Genomic DNA, 17,241 nt, shown 5'->3' with positions numbered 1-17,241 from the left:
ATCAATCTTTATTTACACCAATGTTTTGCATTTTATATATTAAATGTAGCATTATTTTCAATGAAACTTTCATTTGCCTTTTTTTTTTATTCATACATTTTCTTTTTTAACAGAAATATAGAGTTCTTCAAGAAGTTGTTTAAATGACCATAATGTATTTTGCTACATTTGTGGTGAATATTCACTGGAAAAAAACAGAAAAGAAACATTGTGAAACAAGCATATCTTGCATATTTTGGTATTAAACTGGGGTACCAAGAAAAGTATAGGGCTCTCCATATGATATGCAAAACTTGTGTAGAGTGTCTAGGTCAGTGGAAAAATGGAAAGGTGAAAAGTTTGAAATTTGGCGTACCTATGGTATGGCGGGAGCCCAAAAATCATAACGATTGTTATTTTTGTGCTGTGAATGTAAAAGATTTGAATCGTTACAAGAAAAACAACAAGTGGGAGTACCCTGATTTGGAATCAGCAAGACGACCTGTGCCGCATGGTGCTGATGTTCCCATACCAGTGTTCAGTACACTCCCTGATATTCCTGTATTCGACATGGAGGAGTGGATGGAGTTAGCAGCGGAAGTGAATATGAAGGAAGTGTTTCATCAAACCAGCAGTTCTCCCAAGAACAGCTCAATGATTTAACACGTGACCTAAGTCTGTCAAAACAAGCATCTGAACTTTTAGCTAAACGAAAAGAACTGTCTGTGACCGGAAGTTAAAATAACGGCAAGAGAGGTGACACTCCTACCATATTTCAGTGAAGATGGAGACAGTGCATTGTTGTAACATCCCTGCACTACTAGCCCATATGGGAGTACCAGAATACCGAGCAGAAGACTGGCGGCTTTTTATAGACAGTTCCACTCAAAGTTTGAAATCTGTTTTACTGCATAATGACAACTGCTATGCATCAATTCCAATTGGTCACTCAACAAAACTTAAAGAAGAATATGAAAATATCAAAATGTTCTTACAAAAGCTTTGCTATCATGAACACCAATGGTCCATATGTGTTGATTTAAAAGTGGTGAACATCCTACTTGGACAGCAAAGTGGATACACAAAGTACCCATGTTTCATCTGCTTGTGGGATAGTAGAGCAAAGCAGGAATCACTGGAAAAAAGTGACATGGCCTCCAAGGCAAAACATGAAAAATGGAACAGAGAACACCATTAACAAGCTAATGGTTTACAAAAGAAAAAAACCAATCAATCTCCCTCCACTAAAGTTGGGATTAATTAGGCAATTTGTTAGAGCTCTGAACAAGGACAGTGATTGCTTCAAATACATATGTAGATGCTTCCCTGGATTGAGTACTGAAAAATTAAAAGCAGGAATCTTTGATGGACCCCAGATTCAGAAACTGATAAATGATTAAAATCTCATAAGTTACATGACTGATACTGAAGCTTCTGCCTGGCACAGCTAGGTTGTAGTTGTCAAGAACTTCTTGCGTAACCATAAAGCACAAAATAATGAAGAACTGGTACAAAACTTGCTCTTACACTTTAAAAATTTGGGTGCTGCTAGGTACACTATCTCCATAGCCATTTGCAAAAATTTCCAGAAAACCTTGGGGATTTCAGTGAGGAACAAGTGGAGATGTTCCATCAAGATATAAAGGTGATGGAAGGTATCAGGGCAGATGGGATAGACACATGATGGCAGACTACTGCTGGAGCCTTCAATGCGATTGTCCTGATCATCAGCATAAAAGGAAATTATATAGAGTTTTTCAATTACTTCATGATTAGTTCTGTAAATATACTGAATATAATATATATTGACATTATTTCGAACATTTAATTTTGTATAAGTAGGCATATCTAGTTTAATTTTGCCTAATTTTCATGTTTCATTAGTTTTCAATGAGGTTATTATTGAGGTCATTATTTTAAAAACTAAAGCCAGTCTAGCAAAACCTAAACCATATTTTGAATCTGTGCATCAAACATAACCTGAAATGACTTTAATCTGTTTGGCAAGAAAATGTTTGTTGACCAGTGTAATCACTAGTGCTCAATAAATGTTTACTGTTATTAGAAGGTCTATGTTTTGCATGTGTTTATGTATCTCTTCAGTTTAAGTTCTTAGCACTCATTGTGCAACATTTTGACTCCCTCTATTAGATAGGAGAGAGTTGAACTGGAATATGGAAATTGTATGAAGGCAAGCTGATAATATTTAGCAGACATAAAAATACATAGAGAAAACAGACATTATTTAGGATTTTAAATACTGATAACATACAGAACAAATAAATCTTAATAAATGCACTTTGGTTATACAATATATACAAATATATACAATATATACAAATAGTTTGGTCAATGTGTGCAGATGTAAATAAATACTTACAAATGACTTGTTCATGGCACGCTTTACTTCATCACTGCCATCTGAATAAATCTGCTGGAATAGGTGGTTCAGTGCAGCATCTCCCTCTAGTTTTTCAGTTTTCTCTTCTTCTTTAATTTCCCCAACCAGCTTATCCCAGTTTCTGGTATAGTGAGATGATGTTGGGTATTTTTGAAAGGAATCTGGAAAAATAAAACACCTGATGAATTAGAATATTGCACTGGTAATTTTTAACAAGTAGTGATTTAAAAATCTGTTTTACTAGAAATTAATTTTTATCTGTATTACTATCTATCTACAGACCAATTTACACAATTCTGTTTTCCTTGTATACATTCATTTAGCATTCATGGTGTATCTGTACTGTATTTCTGTACACTGTGTGTGTAAACAAAAACTACAAATAGACACAGCATAAAAATAGTTGTATACATAACCAAACTTCAATAGTGGCTAAACAGTTTTTGTACATTGTGTAGAGTGGTTCATATAAGATACATTATAGTATTGACCAGTTTTGTCAGCAACATTAATGTTGCATTTAGCAAACTGCTTTAACATTTTTAGATGTATTTTTTTACATGTGTCTGTGGTATACTATAGAACTGTAAACATTTTGATAAGCATTTATTGGCAAACACATCAAATTTTTGCATAGAATATTTACAGCAGTAACCCTTCTTTATAACTTCTGCAATTCCGTCTGCCATGCTGGACATCAGCTTCTGTTTCTGTTTGATGGAGATCCATTCTTGCCTTGTTAGTGCTTGGAGTTGATCACTATTTCTTGGCTTCTGTTTGTCCACCTTTTTAAATAGAACCACTGGTTCTCAATAGGATTAAGATCTGGGGAGTTTCCTGGCCATGGGTTCAAAATTTCATTGTTACCACATTGATATTCATTTTCCCTGTAACACCGTGCTCCATTTTTCTGGAAAATACACATATCATCAACAGACTATGTCTGGATTGTGGGAAGAAGTTGCTCTTGGAGGACGTTTTGATACTATTATTTTTGGAAATTTCTTGGGCAAAATTTAGAGTAAGCCCACACCCTTGAATGAGATGCAACCCCACACCTGGATTGCCTGAGGATGCTGTACTGTTGGCATGACACAAGACTCATGGTAGCGTTCATCTTTTCCCCTCCAGACAATCCATTTTCCAGATGTCCCAATTGGTAGGAAGATTAATTAAAAAAAGTTTTGCACCTGTAATCTGCTGTCTAATCCTAGTACTTTCTGCAAAATTCAGGCTGTCCTTTGTGTTTTTATTAGAAAGAGGTGTCTTATTTGCTGCCCTTCTTGACACAAGACCATTGAGCAGTGGTCTTCATTTAACTATGCATGCAGATGCAGCAACACCCACCTGCTGCTAATATTGGGGAAGCTCTGTCCTGGTGGCAACACAATTTCGTACCAGACTCATCAGGAGGAGACAGCTGTGGTGCTTGCTGGACACTCTATGACGTCCCGAAGCCTTCTTCACTGCAAATATACCTCTTGCCTTAATGTTCTTGATAATCAGGTAACTAGTTCCTTCAGATACAATATTCTTAGCAGTAACTTCCTTGCATGCAAGTCCATTTTGATGGTTAGAGGTTTCTTTTTGGATGTAACCATTGCTAATACAAGACATTCAAGTACATTTGCCCCTCTTATAGCAATCAAAATGATAGAGTGATTTCAGATGGACGCATTGTCGCCTTCCCCTGTGCTTATTAAAAGATTATACTAAAGTATTTTTTAGCTAATCATTTTGCGCCAGGGCCAAAAAACAGGAAAATAGATTTTTGTGATAAAGTTTGTGCTTAAAAAGATATTTGTAATGATTTAATATGCGTGTAAACATTCTGCACAATACTCTAAAAACTCGAATTCCCACCAAAAAACTGTGACCACAAATTTTGCAAACCATATTTGTGTCACTGCTGAAACATTTAGCCAATACTGTATATTTCAAATGAAGTTTAAAACAAATCTCAAAATTAATTGCAGACAAAAATAAAATGCTAAATAAATGCTGTTATGTATTTAGTAAAATAAAAGGTGTTTTTAAATGCAAAAATTCAGCCTTTTGTAACACATGTACAAAAACATTCTGTGAAAGAGAAAGCACTAGTTGCCAATAAAAGTCCTACAGGTGCTGACATATGGATTAGAGGGCAGTGAAATTACTTAATCTGCTGACCACTCTTTACAGTCCAATCACAGACTGAAGGCAGGGTGACTGCCTACGTGGCATGAATAACTTCAAGAGAGAAATGTCATGTCACTTGACTGGTTCTGCTACCTATCAAAGTTTTGCATTTGTCAAGAATGAAGAAAAAAAATTAAGAAAAAAAAAAAAAAGAAAGTCTTCTGTGTACAAAACCGCTTCTAAATATGTACATCAATAGTATATTTGGCAGTAATACTGAAAGTTCATGTTATTCTTATAAATGTGTGTAACAGCTCTAAACTAACCTTGAAGAACCTTTGAAATTGAAGGGCTCAGTTTTACTGTACCTTGGATTACTATGCACCTCAAATGTTTATTTTCTTTCAAGATTTATAATATTGACATTACTCACCCAATATTGTACAGCACCACAAAGAAAGTACAGCACAACAAAAAAGGGATAATCATAATCTGCACATATGAGGCATGAATACACAAACTCAATCACTTTAAAAATATTGAAAGATACCATTCCTGTACATACCTGCAGCAGCTTTCTGCATCCACTGCTTTACTGAAATGCCAGACCATAGTAATCAGGCAAAACATCAGCACTTCTTCATTCTACTAAAGCTTTATGGACCCTCTTCCTTCCACATATTCATTTTGAGAAATCTCACCAATAGCAGAGTGTGGCATAACAGAAAGATCAGACACGGTTTAAAGAACACTGCTGCACGTATGCACAAGGTCTCTGGGTGCCTGCACTTGGTATGGTTAAGATACTTCAAATATTGTTAAAGTGACAGGGTTTCCTTAAAGTACAACTGCACTTTCCTTTAAATATTAAAGCAGCATTAGACAGAAGTGGACAAATCACTGCTGAAACTGTTGCTGGAAAAACTGTAAATGGGGGTCAGTGCCATGCTGGTTCATGGTGAATGACAGAGAATACTCCCCTGTGACAAAGCGATCAGTACCTAACATATAATTCCCTACAACTGGAATAAACAGAGGAAGTGTGCCTAGGCACTTATTCTGCCTACAGTGCTTCTGAAAATGCGCTGTAAAGTTATAGGCAATCCTCTACTGATGTGGGGGTCGCCAGTAAAGAATTGGAAGAGTCCACGATCATTACACTGTGTAGATGATATTGTGCATACCTGGTGTGAAATGTTTTACTTTAGATTCTGGTTGACCCTCTAGTTTATCCCATCGAATAGCTTCGGTCTTCTTCATTTTTATCTCAATCTAAAACCATAAAAGTACAAATAAGAATTGAAACATCATTGCATAAAGGAAATGAGGTGAATATATACAATTACATGCAAGAGAATCCAGACAGAAGATTGCACTCATTTCCCCCTTGTGATAGAAAAGTATCATGCGGAAAAAAAAACTTTAATAGAACAAGTCACTGATTTTGTGTAGCTCAATTCTCTATATAGAGTGAGAAGTTTTCCTCAGGCCTTCAATTCTTCCCCCCCCCCACTACTATTTTACTCCAAGTGTTACTATCTGCAGTACGGGTAAAGTGAAAATGTGCCCACCTCATAAGCGAGTGTTGCTTCATTAAGTAAAAATTACTTTTCCAATCATAATTTGCATTTCTTCCCATCAGTACCCAACGTTGAATTTTGAAGTGTATTACCACCCCTTGCAAAATCCCTTCAGTATCATAATTTGTGCGTTTCATTTAATGAAACACACATTTCAAATACCTTACAAAACTCAATAGGATTCAAGTCAATGGCTTTACTAGTCCAGTCCATACCCCTACATTTTTTCTTTTGCTTGTGTGCATCTATTTACAAATCAACTGTAACATTTAGACAAATAGCGTAACATGCCACAAGCCATCCTTAAGCTGGAAAAACAAAGTACCCATCCCAGAAATTTCTACAATATTAGGAATGGCAAAATCTACAGTTTGGTACATCATGGGAAGGAAACAAAGCACTGGTGAACTCAGCAATGCCAAAAGACCAGCAGGTATGCGTATAGATATCCAAGTCCACCATAAAGAGAAAACTGCATAAAAGTAAATACAGAGGGTGCACTGAGCATTAAAAAGGAGGAAACTCAGCATCCGGTGATGTCCATGAGTTCAAGACTACAGTAGGCTGTCATTGCCAGCAAAGGGTTTTCAACAAAGTATTAGAAATGAACATTTTATTTTCAGCTTTTTAATTTGTCCAATTACTTTTGTGCCCCTGAAATGAAGTGATTGTGTAAAAAAGGCTTTAGTTCCTCACATTTTTATGCAATCTTTTTGTTCAACCCACTGAATTAAAGCTGAAAGTTTGCAGTTCAACTGCATCTGAGTTGTTTCATTTAAAATTAATTGTGGTAATGTACAGAACCAAAATTAGAAAAAAATTGTCTCTGTCCAAAGATTTATGGACCCAACTGTATATTCAGCATACTGGCACATTATGGCAAACGCTACTGTGTGTTCAATTATTAATAATAAAAGACTGAATTAAATGAGGGCATTTTAAGGGCTACAAGCCATGAGAGAATGTAGGCTGAATTTCTGACCCTTTCCTTTAAAGAATGCTGCTACCCTGGCCATCATGCTGATGGTTTGGCTTTAATGCTGTTTTTTTGTGTGCGTCACTTTGGGTACTTTGGATTTCTGTCATCTAAGCGATTGGAAGTTTTTTTTTTTTTATCATTTCAAGTCCCAGTGGCATTGGGTACAAGGACAATTAGAGAAGGTCAGTTTACCATGTTGAAACCTTTATTTTACCCTGTTGAATAATAAACAATGCATTCAATGTGAACAAGATGTAAAGCTGGGTACACACGTGCAATTATTTTTTTTCCAATGACTAAGGACTGAACAATGCATGGACGAGTGCTGTACATACAGCATCGTTCTGCTCTTTAGAGAGGGGAGGGGGAGAGCGACGAAGCAGCGCCCTGCTGCGCACTACCCCCCTTCCCTTGCATTAGGATAGTTCGTCACCAATGGATCCGCCAGGATGGTCGTTCGGACGATGAATGACAGGCGCTGTACACACGCCAGATTCTCATCCGATTATCGGGTGAGAACCATTGGACGTGGGTACATAGGTTAAGAGCAGCAATGATAAATGAAATTGGCTATTGCCATCTGCATATTTTACAATGGTGAGCTCTTCAGTTGTGAATAACTAGTCACAAGGATGAATGGTTTTGTGCAAGCAGTGTTATGAAAACACTGAAGGAATTTTTTTTCTAACCTGAGTTTAACCCCCCCGTGAAGTTTTTCATTTTTTTATCTCAAAATAGAAAGTTGTACAGATCAGACATATAATGCACACAATAAAGTTGTGCCTTAAGATGTAAAACAACTATATTTCTGTTCTCGCATACTGTGAAAAAAACAAACAGGACTGCTGCATATGACCATTATGTCCTAGTGAGCCCTACAGGCCCTGCAACAAGCAGACTATTGTGGAAAGCAGCACCAATACCCAGAAGGAACCAGTCTGTACTGAATTCTGCCCTTATGAAAGCAAACATATTCCATCCACTCGGCTGCTGGTAATCTTCAGCAGTTCCAGCATTTGAAAGGCGCTTCAATATCATTGCTAAATCTGTATGTATGTGCCACAGAATCAAGTGGGGATTCCTGCATAAATAAAGACATCACCTTTACTTAGTCTGTAATTTATCTAGAAAATCATTTCCAAGCCTCCACTAGTTTCAACAAGAAGCTTTTTTTTTGTGAAGCTTTTTTTGCTGTAAATTTTCACTACAGTAGCAAACGAAATTGGCTTGTATTACAGGAAGGGTGGGATGTATTAACTAGCAAAAAAGGGGCTTCCATAAAAAAAGAATTTAAGGCCAATCACAAACATGTCCCATCATTACACGTAGAATGTACATCAGAGGGTTCTAAAGGCTAAGGCATATATGGCAATTTGCTGAGGTTTTGACCCCCCCCCCCCACCTCTCCTTTTTATTGGCCTTCAATGCACCAAATTAAAATTATACCTAGTACGTTTAAAAAAAAAAAAAAAAAAAATCAACACATTACCTGGACGGCTTCCTTATCAGTCATATCCGCACACTACAGAAAAGTGATAATCACACATAGTGTATGTGCTGCATCACTTCTTTAAAAACCTGACATAGGCCCCACATTACATTGAGAAATGTGCCTGATGTATATCACAAAGCTGACACAATTTGGCATCGGAGAATAAAAGAAATGTTTTAAAATAAAAATTTCATAGCATACCAACATTCATTTTAATATATTCTTGAAACTGTTTTGTGTACATTTTATCACACTTTTAATTTTTTTGCATTCTGTTTTTGCGTTGCTTCAAAATAATACTTAACCAAACACCTAACCAATTTTAGGCGAAAAGCAGCCATGTGAATGTGTAAGGAAGACTGCAGCATTTTTTGCATCAGGTCTTCTAGTTTGGGACAAGCAGTGGAATCTGTTATGAGTGAAAACATTTGAAAACCATTTTTTTTATGTCCTTATCTATGATGGTGATTATTTTACTGCTGTGGAAGTGAAAATTGTAATGCAGCACCGACTTCTGGGTAATATAGTAAGAAGAGAGCTCCTTGTGTCCTTACATAGGCATCTGTCCTGTTCAGTGTTTACCTGAAGACATGCAGAGGAATTACCATATGCTTTCCAGGAATCAACATGATCGCATGGGCAAAGGGAGAGGGAAAGAAAAAATATAAGTTTGAAACGAGCAAGTGGGAAAAGCAAATTAAAGAAGGTAATAGATTCAATCAATCAGACAAGAGAATAAGGATGAGAAGGAGGTTTTTATTTATGCTCTACAGGTCACCTAAACTGATGTTGAGGAAAATCGGGTCCTTCAGTGTTTTCGTTGGGTGCAAACCAACATTTCTCTTAGCTTGAGCTGACTTTTCTCAGCAAGATTGCATACATACAGACTGCCATACTTCAACCCACTACACTAAAATTTGTGATGAACAGAAGGAGCGCACACCTGTGAACACCTCCATAGCCCCATCCTCAAAGAGCAACGAAAAGCCTTTGAAGAAAGCACATGATGTGGGACATTACATGAACAAAGCATGATAGCATAGTACAATGTAAATCACTCCGCTTTGGTAAACCGTCGGTTACATATTATTTAAAATTGTTAAAGGTCAACTGCAATGAGCAGACCGCCAACTCGAGCCATAAAAGAACGGTGTAGTAAGTGCTGCCTTATTGACCAAAAATTGACACAAAAATGGCCATAAAAAAAATCATATAAAACTGACCATTTACTTGTAAATCACCAACACATGCCATGCTTCTGTTTTATTTAACATACACGTTATTCGGATAACTTTAAATCAGGGGTGCTCAGAGGACATCTTAGGGACTACTAAATAAATTTGTCAAAAAGAATTTTTACATCCTCTCCCATCACCTGCAGTGAAATGCATTGGGTAGAGCCGAGAAGGAAAATGTAACCAGCAGTGTTTCTTCCCTGTTTGTATAACTGGCAATTACTGCTAAACTAAATATATTCAAAACAATACTAAATGTTGGGGCAAATCCCTCATTCTGCTCATTTCAAAAGTAATGGCATTAGGCTCCTTGAACCCTCGAAAATGTCTCAACCTAAATGCAGGTCAATCAATAACGAAATAGAAAGGCGTCTACCCCATTACCAGCTATCACCCTATTGAATCTTAGGGTTCAATCTAAACATAAAAACAGTTATCTAAACATAAAAACAAAGATATTATATGAAGCAGCTTACCAGTCCTCAGACAGATTTTTTAAATTCTTATTTCATTTTTTTTATTTTATTATTTTACCTGGTGAATATGCCAGTAACACACTTCCTGTTTTAGAGTAGCAACACTGATCCACCCTACTTTATCAAGGAAAAACTGTACGGGAATATAAAAACCTCCCCTTCTCATCCATAGTATATAGGGAGGGGATTCTGTAGTTCATGTGGATAGATAAGAACAATGTATCCGATAAGATAACCAACAAGATGGCAGGTGTGTACGCAGAAAGACTGAATGCTGTAATTAAATCAAAAAGTGCTTCCACTAAGTACTGGTTTAAGGGTGTGCACACTTATCCAACCAGCTTATTGTATATTTTATATTTAAACATTTTGTTTTTCAATTGAATTGTACAGGTCACAATAAAGGTGGAAAATGTTTTATAATAAATATACACACACACCACAAAAATTTCCCAACTTCTTGTGGGCAAGGACATCACAAGTCACATGACCAAACTGGCAATTCAGGTTTACTTGCACCATTCTAAAAATCTGAAGAAGAAAATGCACATATCTATCTACTAGCATGCATCAATAAATACTGTATTTGGAGTAAATTTCAGATAACAAATGTTTTCTTGGTGCCCTTATAATGAAAGAAATCACTAAACCCGGGGAAAGGGTTGTTTAGGAATAGGCATTATGGTTTAACATGCATTAGGAAAGTAAACAGAAAATATGTATAAAAAAAAAAAGTGACAAAGGAAACCTAATACAGCTGTAGAGAGACCCCGATGAAGCACATGACTTGTTCTTGGATTGTGGCTGGTATAAACGGAGCAACTCCTAGCTCTCTGTGCAAAGGCTGTCAGCTGTCACACAAGGGCACAGAAGCTAATTGGTATTCTTCCTCTTTGTTTAAGCTATCAATCTAAGGAAACTGTTCCATTTGCATACATTCATATTTTCAGATGGAGTTATATGAAAAATGCCCCAGCTAAACCTCAAGTTGCATGCAGGCCACCACATATTCTGACTAATTAGAAACTACCATGCCCTAAACTAATTAGTTATGCTACCAAGCCTATGCTTCTGTCAAACAGTGCAAGCAATTAAGGCTTGTGTTCCCTGAACATCAGAGCTTTATTTACTGCCATACATAAGAATAGAAATTCTTTCATTGGCTAGATTTTCAATAACATTCTGTTTCTATCTGTTATGCAGAGAATGCTAATGCCTTAAGGGCATAAGATCTGTCTTCTACATAATATTTTTCATAAAACCTACCTTGGTTGAATACAAAATTCCATCTATTTTCTATTTTATTTTGTCATTTCCAAAGAACTATATTTTTAACCTAGAGCAGTTTCAGCTTCCTCAAGCAGATTTAAATGAACCATTCCTAGGGGAGGACGCCTTAGCCTATATTTCCACATAGATAATTTTTAAGGAGGAAAAAAATTATTCTGGTAGCTGTAAACAGCAAACCAGAGCGTATTTTGACAATTCTCGTTTAATAAAATTTCCATTTTCCATTATGAGTCAGTCTGTAGCAGCACACAATCAATTACTATAAAGAAAGACCACAGCCAGGAACAAGGCACCCTTTAAGGTTGCTGTACTCTTGGCATCAATAAGGATTTTCTTTTTTGTGTGCAGCAACTAATTCTCAGCTTTACTTGTAAAAAAAAAAAAAAAAAAAAAAAAAAAAAAAAATTCTTCAGGCTAGCTAAAAACTGTAATTCAGGGCAAATGAAATGAATTTATTTGGGCACAACAAAAGTTTAACAGAACAAAATATTATTTTCCAAATTCATATAAAACAAATATTACCCAGTATTATGCAAAGCACATTTACCACAATCCCTTGTCATTTTGAGGTTTGTGACACGCTTCCACAACAAGACCGCGAAATAACCGATCTTGCTGATGGGTGAGAGCACACGAAGGGATATTCATGAAGACAATCATGCAGACAATGCAAAATATTACCATTTACACAGCGGCTATCTGAACGTTTAAGTCTTGTGACTCACTAAAATGAGTAAAAACTTCTGATCATATTATTTCTATAGTGATCACGTAGTCTATGATTAGTTAAAATGATATGAAAATATTATGTACAAACCAGGCGCAGTACTAAAATATTTTATAACCACATATTTTTAATAAAACAGCAAGAAAATTAAGGTGTTCCAACAGCAAAAAAACTGCTGTTTACTTTACAGGGTTTATTACATGTGTTTATGACTGTGATGTTGGTTTTTAATGCACATAAAATATTTTAGGACACTATTTGTTTCAGAATCTTTTTTTTCTTCATTTCCCTTCTCTAAAAAAACTGGTGCGTCTTATGGTCCAGTGCGTCTTATGGTCCGAAAAATACAGTAATTTGAAAATGCCATTTACTGTGCATTACTTCTTAGTCATTTCACATAGATTGTAACTATACTAGTACATAATTGTAATTTATATATTTCTGTTATGCCCCAGTGTAACACAGGCAGAGTATGGTCTTTCCTAACAATCTTATCATAATTCCTTAAAGACTAGTTTCTTCCAAGCCATGGCTCCTTAACATGAACACACAATTCCATTGGGGGGCAACTGTGGCCAGACAGGAACATTTATATACAATAAGCAGGCTTTGATTTAGGTCATCAATATGTTCCATCACTGTATGTACTTTGGAGCAATTCACCCACAAAGTTAACAGCCAAAGCACTGGGGCTACTCCTGTTCTCCTAGGGCCCTATCAAATGTGTAACGGATGCTAGAAATACACGGCTGGTGGCGGAGTCATGTGGTGGAGGACTTTACTAACTGCAGCTGCCAAATGCTGTAGAATCATGTTTTTAAAGCAACAGGGAAGCAAGTCACTTGACTCACTAATTAGGGAGTAATTACATTAATAAGGGAGTGATTACATTAAAGATCGAAAGGATCAAACCAACAGCATCAAGATCTTTTTAGCATGGCCCGTAGAAGCTCAGCTTCATCTGGTCCTGCCAGTGTTTTAAGTTTAAAAAACCCAAATGTAAAGAGAGCAGATTCTCAGCAAGAGGAATGCAAAGTAGAATTACAAAGAGTACTTAAAAAAGCTTCAGCCCCTCTGTATGAACTATTAACCTCCTGAGCTTACCGAGTGTGGCTCGGGGTAAAAAAAAAAAAACCTGCTGACAGCGGTAACCCCGAGCCACACTCAGGGTAGCTAAAAAAAAAAAAAAAAAAAAAAAAAAAAAAAAAAAAAAAACACACAAAACAAAGATTTACTTGGTCCCATTGGTGTCCTCCAGTGTCCTGCCAGTGGAATCCCCTTTCTCTCTTTTAATGAGGCTCACACATCCCTTATACCTTATCACGGGATCACCAATTGGGTTTCGTCGGCAATAAGCATATCTCTACTAAGCCATGATGCAGAAAAATCTTTTGACAAGGTAAAATGGCCATACCTATTTGCCCTATTGGTGCATAGGGAATTTGGATCTAGTTTTTCTAACTATGTCTCCTTTCTTTATAAAAACCCTACAACCTCACTGATAGGTAAATCCACGGGCCTAGTGGGTTGGCAGCAACATTTAGCAAATCTGGCCTCCTCATCTTTGTTACAAATGCTGCAAGTGTACTGGAAAGCAGTGCTCTCGGTTCAATACTGTGAAATGTTTTAAATTATTTCAAAGAGCATATATCTCTCCACCCCGAGCATATCACATGGGTCTAACAGAGTCGAACTCTTGTCCTAAATGTGGCGCACCCAAAGCTGACCTTTTTCACAACTTCTGGTACTGCACTATAATTAAACTTTTTTGGAGGCAGATTACTCGATATATCCAAAGACACCCAGGTAACTTCCTGCCCTTTACACCCTCTTGGGCATTATTTGGCATGGTAGGTGAAGACGGTATTCGCTACTCCCGTGGTGCCAAACGATTGTTACTTTTACTATTCGCAGTTGGAAGAAAATCCATTCCCCACTGTTGGATTTCCACGGACCCCCAACCCCATTGTACTGGTAATACCATAAATTAGCAACCAGAAACTCCTTACTTCAATAGCGTACTAAAGGCAACTTTTTTCAGCCTTAGCGCTAACGGAGATAAGCACCCATGCATAGGGGCCATAGAGTTAACATATAACAGCAGTGACCCCTTAATGACCAATTACTACAAAAGTGGCAATGAAGATGTTAGTTTCATACACACTGATCTCCACCGTAGCCATAACACTCACCACTAAATGGAGAATATTTTGTGCTGATCATAAAGTGGCAATGATTAATATTGTGACCACCATTTCCCCTCGATAAATGTTTCTCTTTTAACACATATCAATTTCAATATATAAAAAAAATTTAGAGGAACATCAGACAAAACCAGTTTGAAACAAAAACCACCATAAAGAATAATAAAATATTAAAAAAAAACAAAAAACAAAAAAAACTTACTTTAGTCGAAAGTACTTTAAATGTACTTTGATCTGGCACAATGGAGTGAAGTAGGAACAGCATTAAATTGTAGTTTTCTCCTGAAGGAAGCTTCACATTTACGTTTAACTATAAAAACAAACAAAAAAACATTTTGCATTAATACAGGTCATCGCATTATGAAAGCAGCTACATCATGCAGATCATATCATCACAGGCAACAAACTGAATGAGACAAAGAAATTCTTTGACAATCATTTCTTAATTTTCTTGGCAAAAATGGAATTTAAGAAAATTAGTCTTAATTAGAATTTAGGGTCAGTGTTAAATAACTAACAGAATATACTCTAGCACAGCCATTCACCAACAGTTGCAGTGAGCAGGTGGTTCTTTTCAGGTTTTGTAAATGAGAGTGATGTACTGACATAAACTGATGTTATTCAAAAAAAATATAATGAAAGTACTGGCTTTATAAAGAAAAGCGCTGGGGAAACAAATACACACCTGTCAAATTACTACAAGAGTGGGCACAATTCTCTATACAACAGGTCCATATGGCTTGATGAGCCATATAACTTATTATTTTTTTTTTGTATGGTAAAAGTTATATGTAATTGTTAGACCTTAGAAAGAATGCAATAGTGTTGATTAGAATGCATTTGCAGAGTTTAACCCAAGATGTCCTCGTATACAGGACCCACCAAAACTCAAACGGAAACAAGAGGTTATCCATTCCTATAGATTATGAACTAGTTGAGCAAATATTAGGCTTGGCTAGGCTTTAGAAAAGATTGTTCTGATTTCAGTAAATCTGTGAGATACACACACTTTATAAATTTAGAAAGTTCACCAGATTATAAATAAACCTCCATAATGGACTGACCATTTAACATTTAGAAGGCACAATGAAGCTTAATTTGTAAAGTAACAATGTCTGGCATCGTCAAGCACAAACATGAATATCTAAGCTTTCATATAAGTATATGTTCTGCAGAGGTGAAGGTCAACCCCTTGCAACATGCAGATGAATTAATTTTACTTTTCTTTATAGGAAAATAGATAAGACAAAAAGCACTTAAAGAAACCATTAGTGCATTCTTTCTAATGCATTTCTTTAACTGTCATTTCATTTTACCGAGGCATCCATTAGATTCTGTCTAAATATTACCAGCTAATGTAATCATTACAGTAAGCTCAAGTAACCCTGAACACCTTGTGGTTAAGCACACAGATTTCTCACAAGCAGTCTTTAACCCCTTCTTTTACAAAGGCTGCTTGACCTAAATTACAATTTAACATAAAATTGGAAGAAATCCAGGAAAATAACTATAGAGGTTTAAGGTACTTTTAAAAACAGGAGATATTTAAAATCTTATTATCACAACAGATACACATTACCTAATAACACATGCAACTTGGACTAAAAGTATGCGTTCCTTTTTTAGACTTCTACATAAAATGTTCCTAAATGGCAATGCAACCATTGTCACAAGTCATACTAAGAGGTCTTTTTGTGCAAACACCTTTTACAATTTTAACTCTTACTAAACAAATGTCTAGAAATGTAATAAAGACCTTACTGTGCAAGGCAGTATCCAATTTACCCTAATATTTACAGAAAATTGTGTTGACATTTCTCATTTTTTATGGTTGTTCCATGCATGACATGCAGTTTATGGCTGACCTCCAGGATAAACTAAGCCCAGATCTGTCCAGCTGGCAAAAGAGGGGATTATTATTGCTACACCACAGGTCTATGGAACAGCATCACTTCCATAAAGACGACTGCAATATGAAAAAAGAGCAGTAGTTTGCAGGTGAGCAGAGGGGCCCCCAGAGAAGGAATTTTCTGGTGTGAGGGGGGGGTTCTCTCTGTTATATGCATATATTTGAGGTTTTTATTATAATTTCGACCAATGCCTCATAATTGAAAGTTAAAAAATGTTTTTTGTGTTTCAGCTGTGGTCCTCTACTCTACTGTGGATCTACTCTTTATTGTGATGTTTGGGCACAGCTAAAACACAGGTGTAAATGAACAAACTGAAAAGTCTGAACATCAATGCCTCCAAAAACATAATATTGTATTTAGAAAGGGTAGCTACACAAAATAAAACTTACTGCAGTTTTGCAAGCAGACAAACTATTCACTGTCACTGCAAAATTCTAAATTACACTAAACCCTTGGCTAAAGACAAAAGTTTCTTAAAATAAAAATACATTTTTAATTATTAAGAATTCAAACACAAATCCCAAAAAAATTCTCAAGCATTTACAAACAAATTTTGTGACTGTATACTGTTCTTAACATTGAACAAATACCAGCTAACCTCTTGCCAACAATATTTGCAGGCTGTAGGAAAGAGCTGTAGAATATCATGTACAAACACCGTCATTAACGTGTCTTGTAAATACAGCAAGATGGCCTTTGAAATTTGTAGATTATGTATAATAGTAAACGCTACAATGTAAAAAAAACTCAAAGGCAGTAACGCAATGTTAGCACAGCACTTCCCACAAGCATCTTTAAACTAAAAAAAAAAAAAAAAACACCACCTAAATGCAAATATTTATTTAAAGAT

General features: G+C 36.2%; 1 protein-coding gene across 1 annotated transcript in view; it reads right to left on the bottom strand.

Moving 5' to 3' along the window:
- SUGT1 (SGT1 homolog, MIS12 kinetochore complex assembly cochaperone) overlaps positions 1 to 17,241 on the bottom strand; it is a 59,109-nt gene that overhangs the window by 1,809 nt on the left and 40,059 nt on the right. Inside the window, exons 11-13 of the mRNA XM_072410451.1 lie at positions 14,684 to 14,791; positions 5,683 to 5,770; positions 2,360 to 2,541 (exon numbers count right to left, since the gene is read on the bottom strand). Coding sequence (XP_072266552.1) covers positions 2,360 to 2,541; positions 5,683 to 5,770; positions 14,684 to 14,791 — 378 coding nt within the window. The remainder of the gene's footprint in view (positions 1 to 2,359; positions 2,542 to 5,682; positions 5,771 to 14,683; positions 14,792 to 17,241) is intronic.

This window comes from Pyxicephalus adspersus, chromosome 1, assembly GCF_032062135.1.
Source record: "Pyxicephalus adspersus chromosome 1, UCB_Pads_2.0, whole genome shotgun sequence".
In the NCBI taxonomy this organism is placed as follows: domain Eukaryota; kingdom Metazoa; phylum Chordata; class Amphibia; order Anura; family Pyxicephalidae; genus Pyxicephalus; species Pyxicephalus adspersus.
Note: the sequence above shows the minus strand (reverse complement) of the source record. Positions and strands in the feature narration are given on the sequence as shown.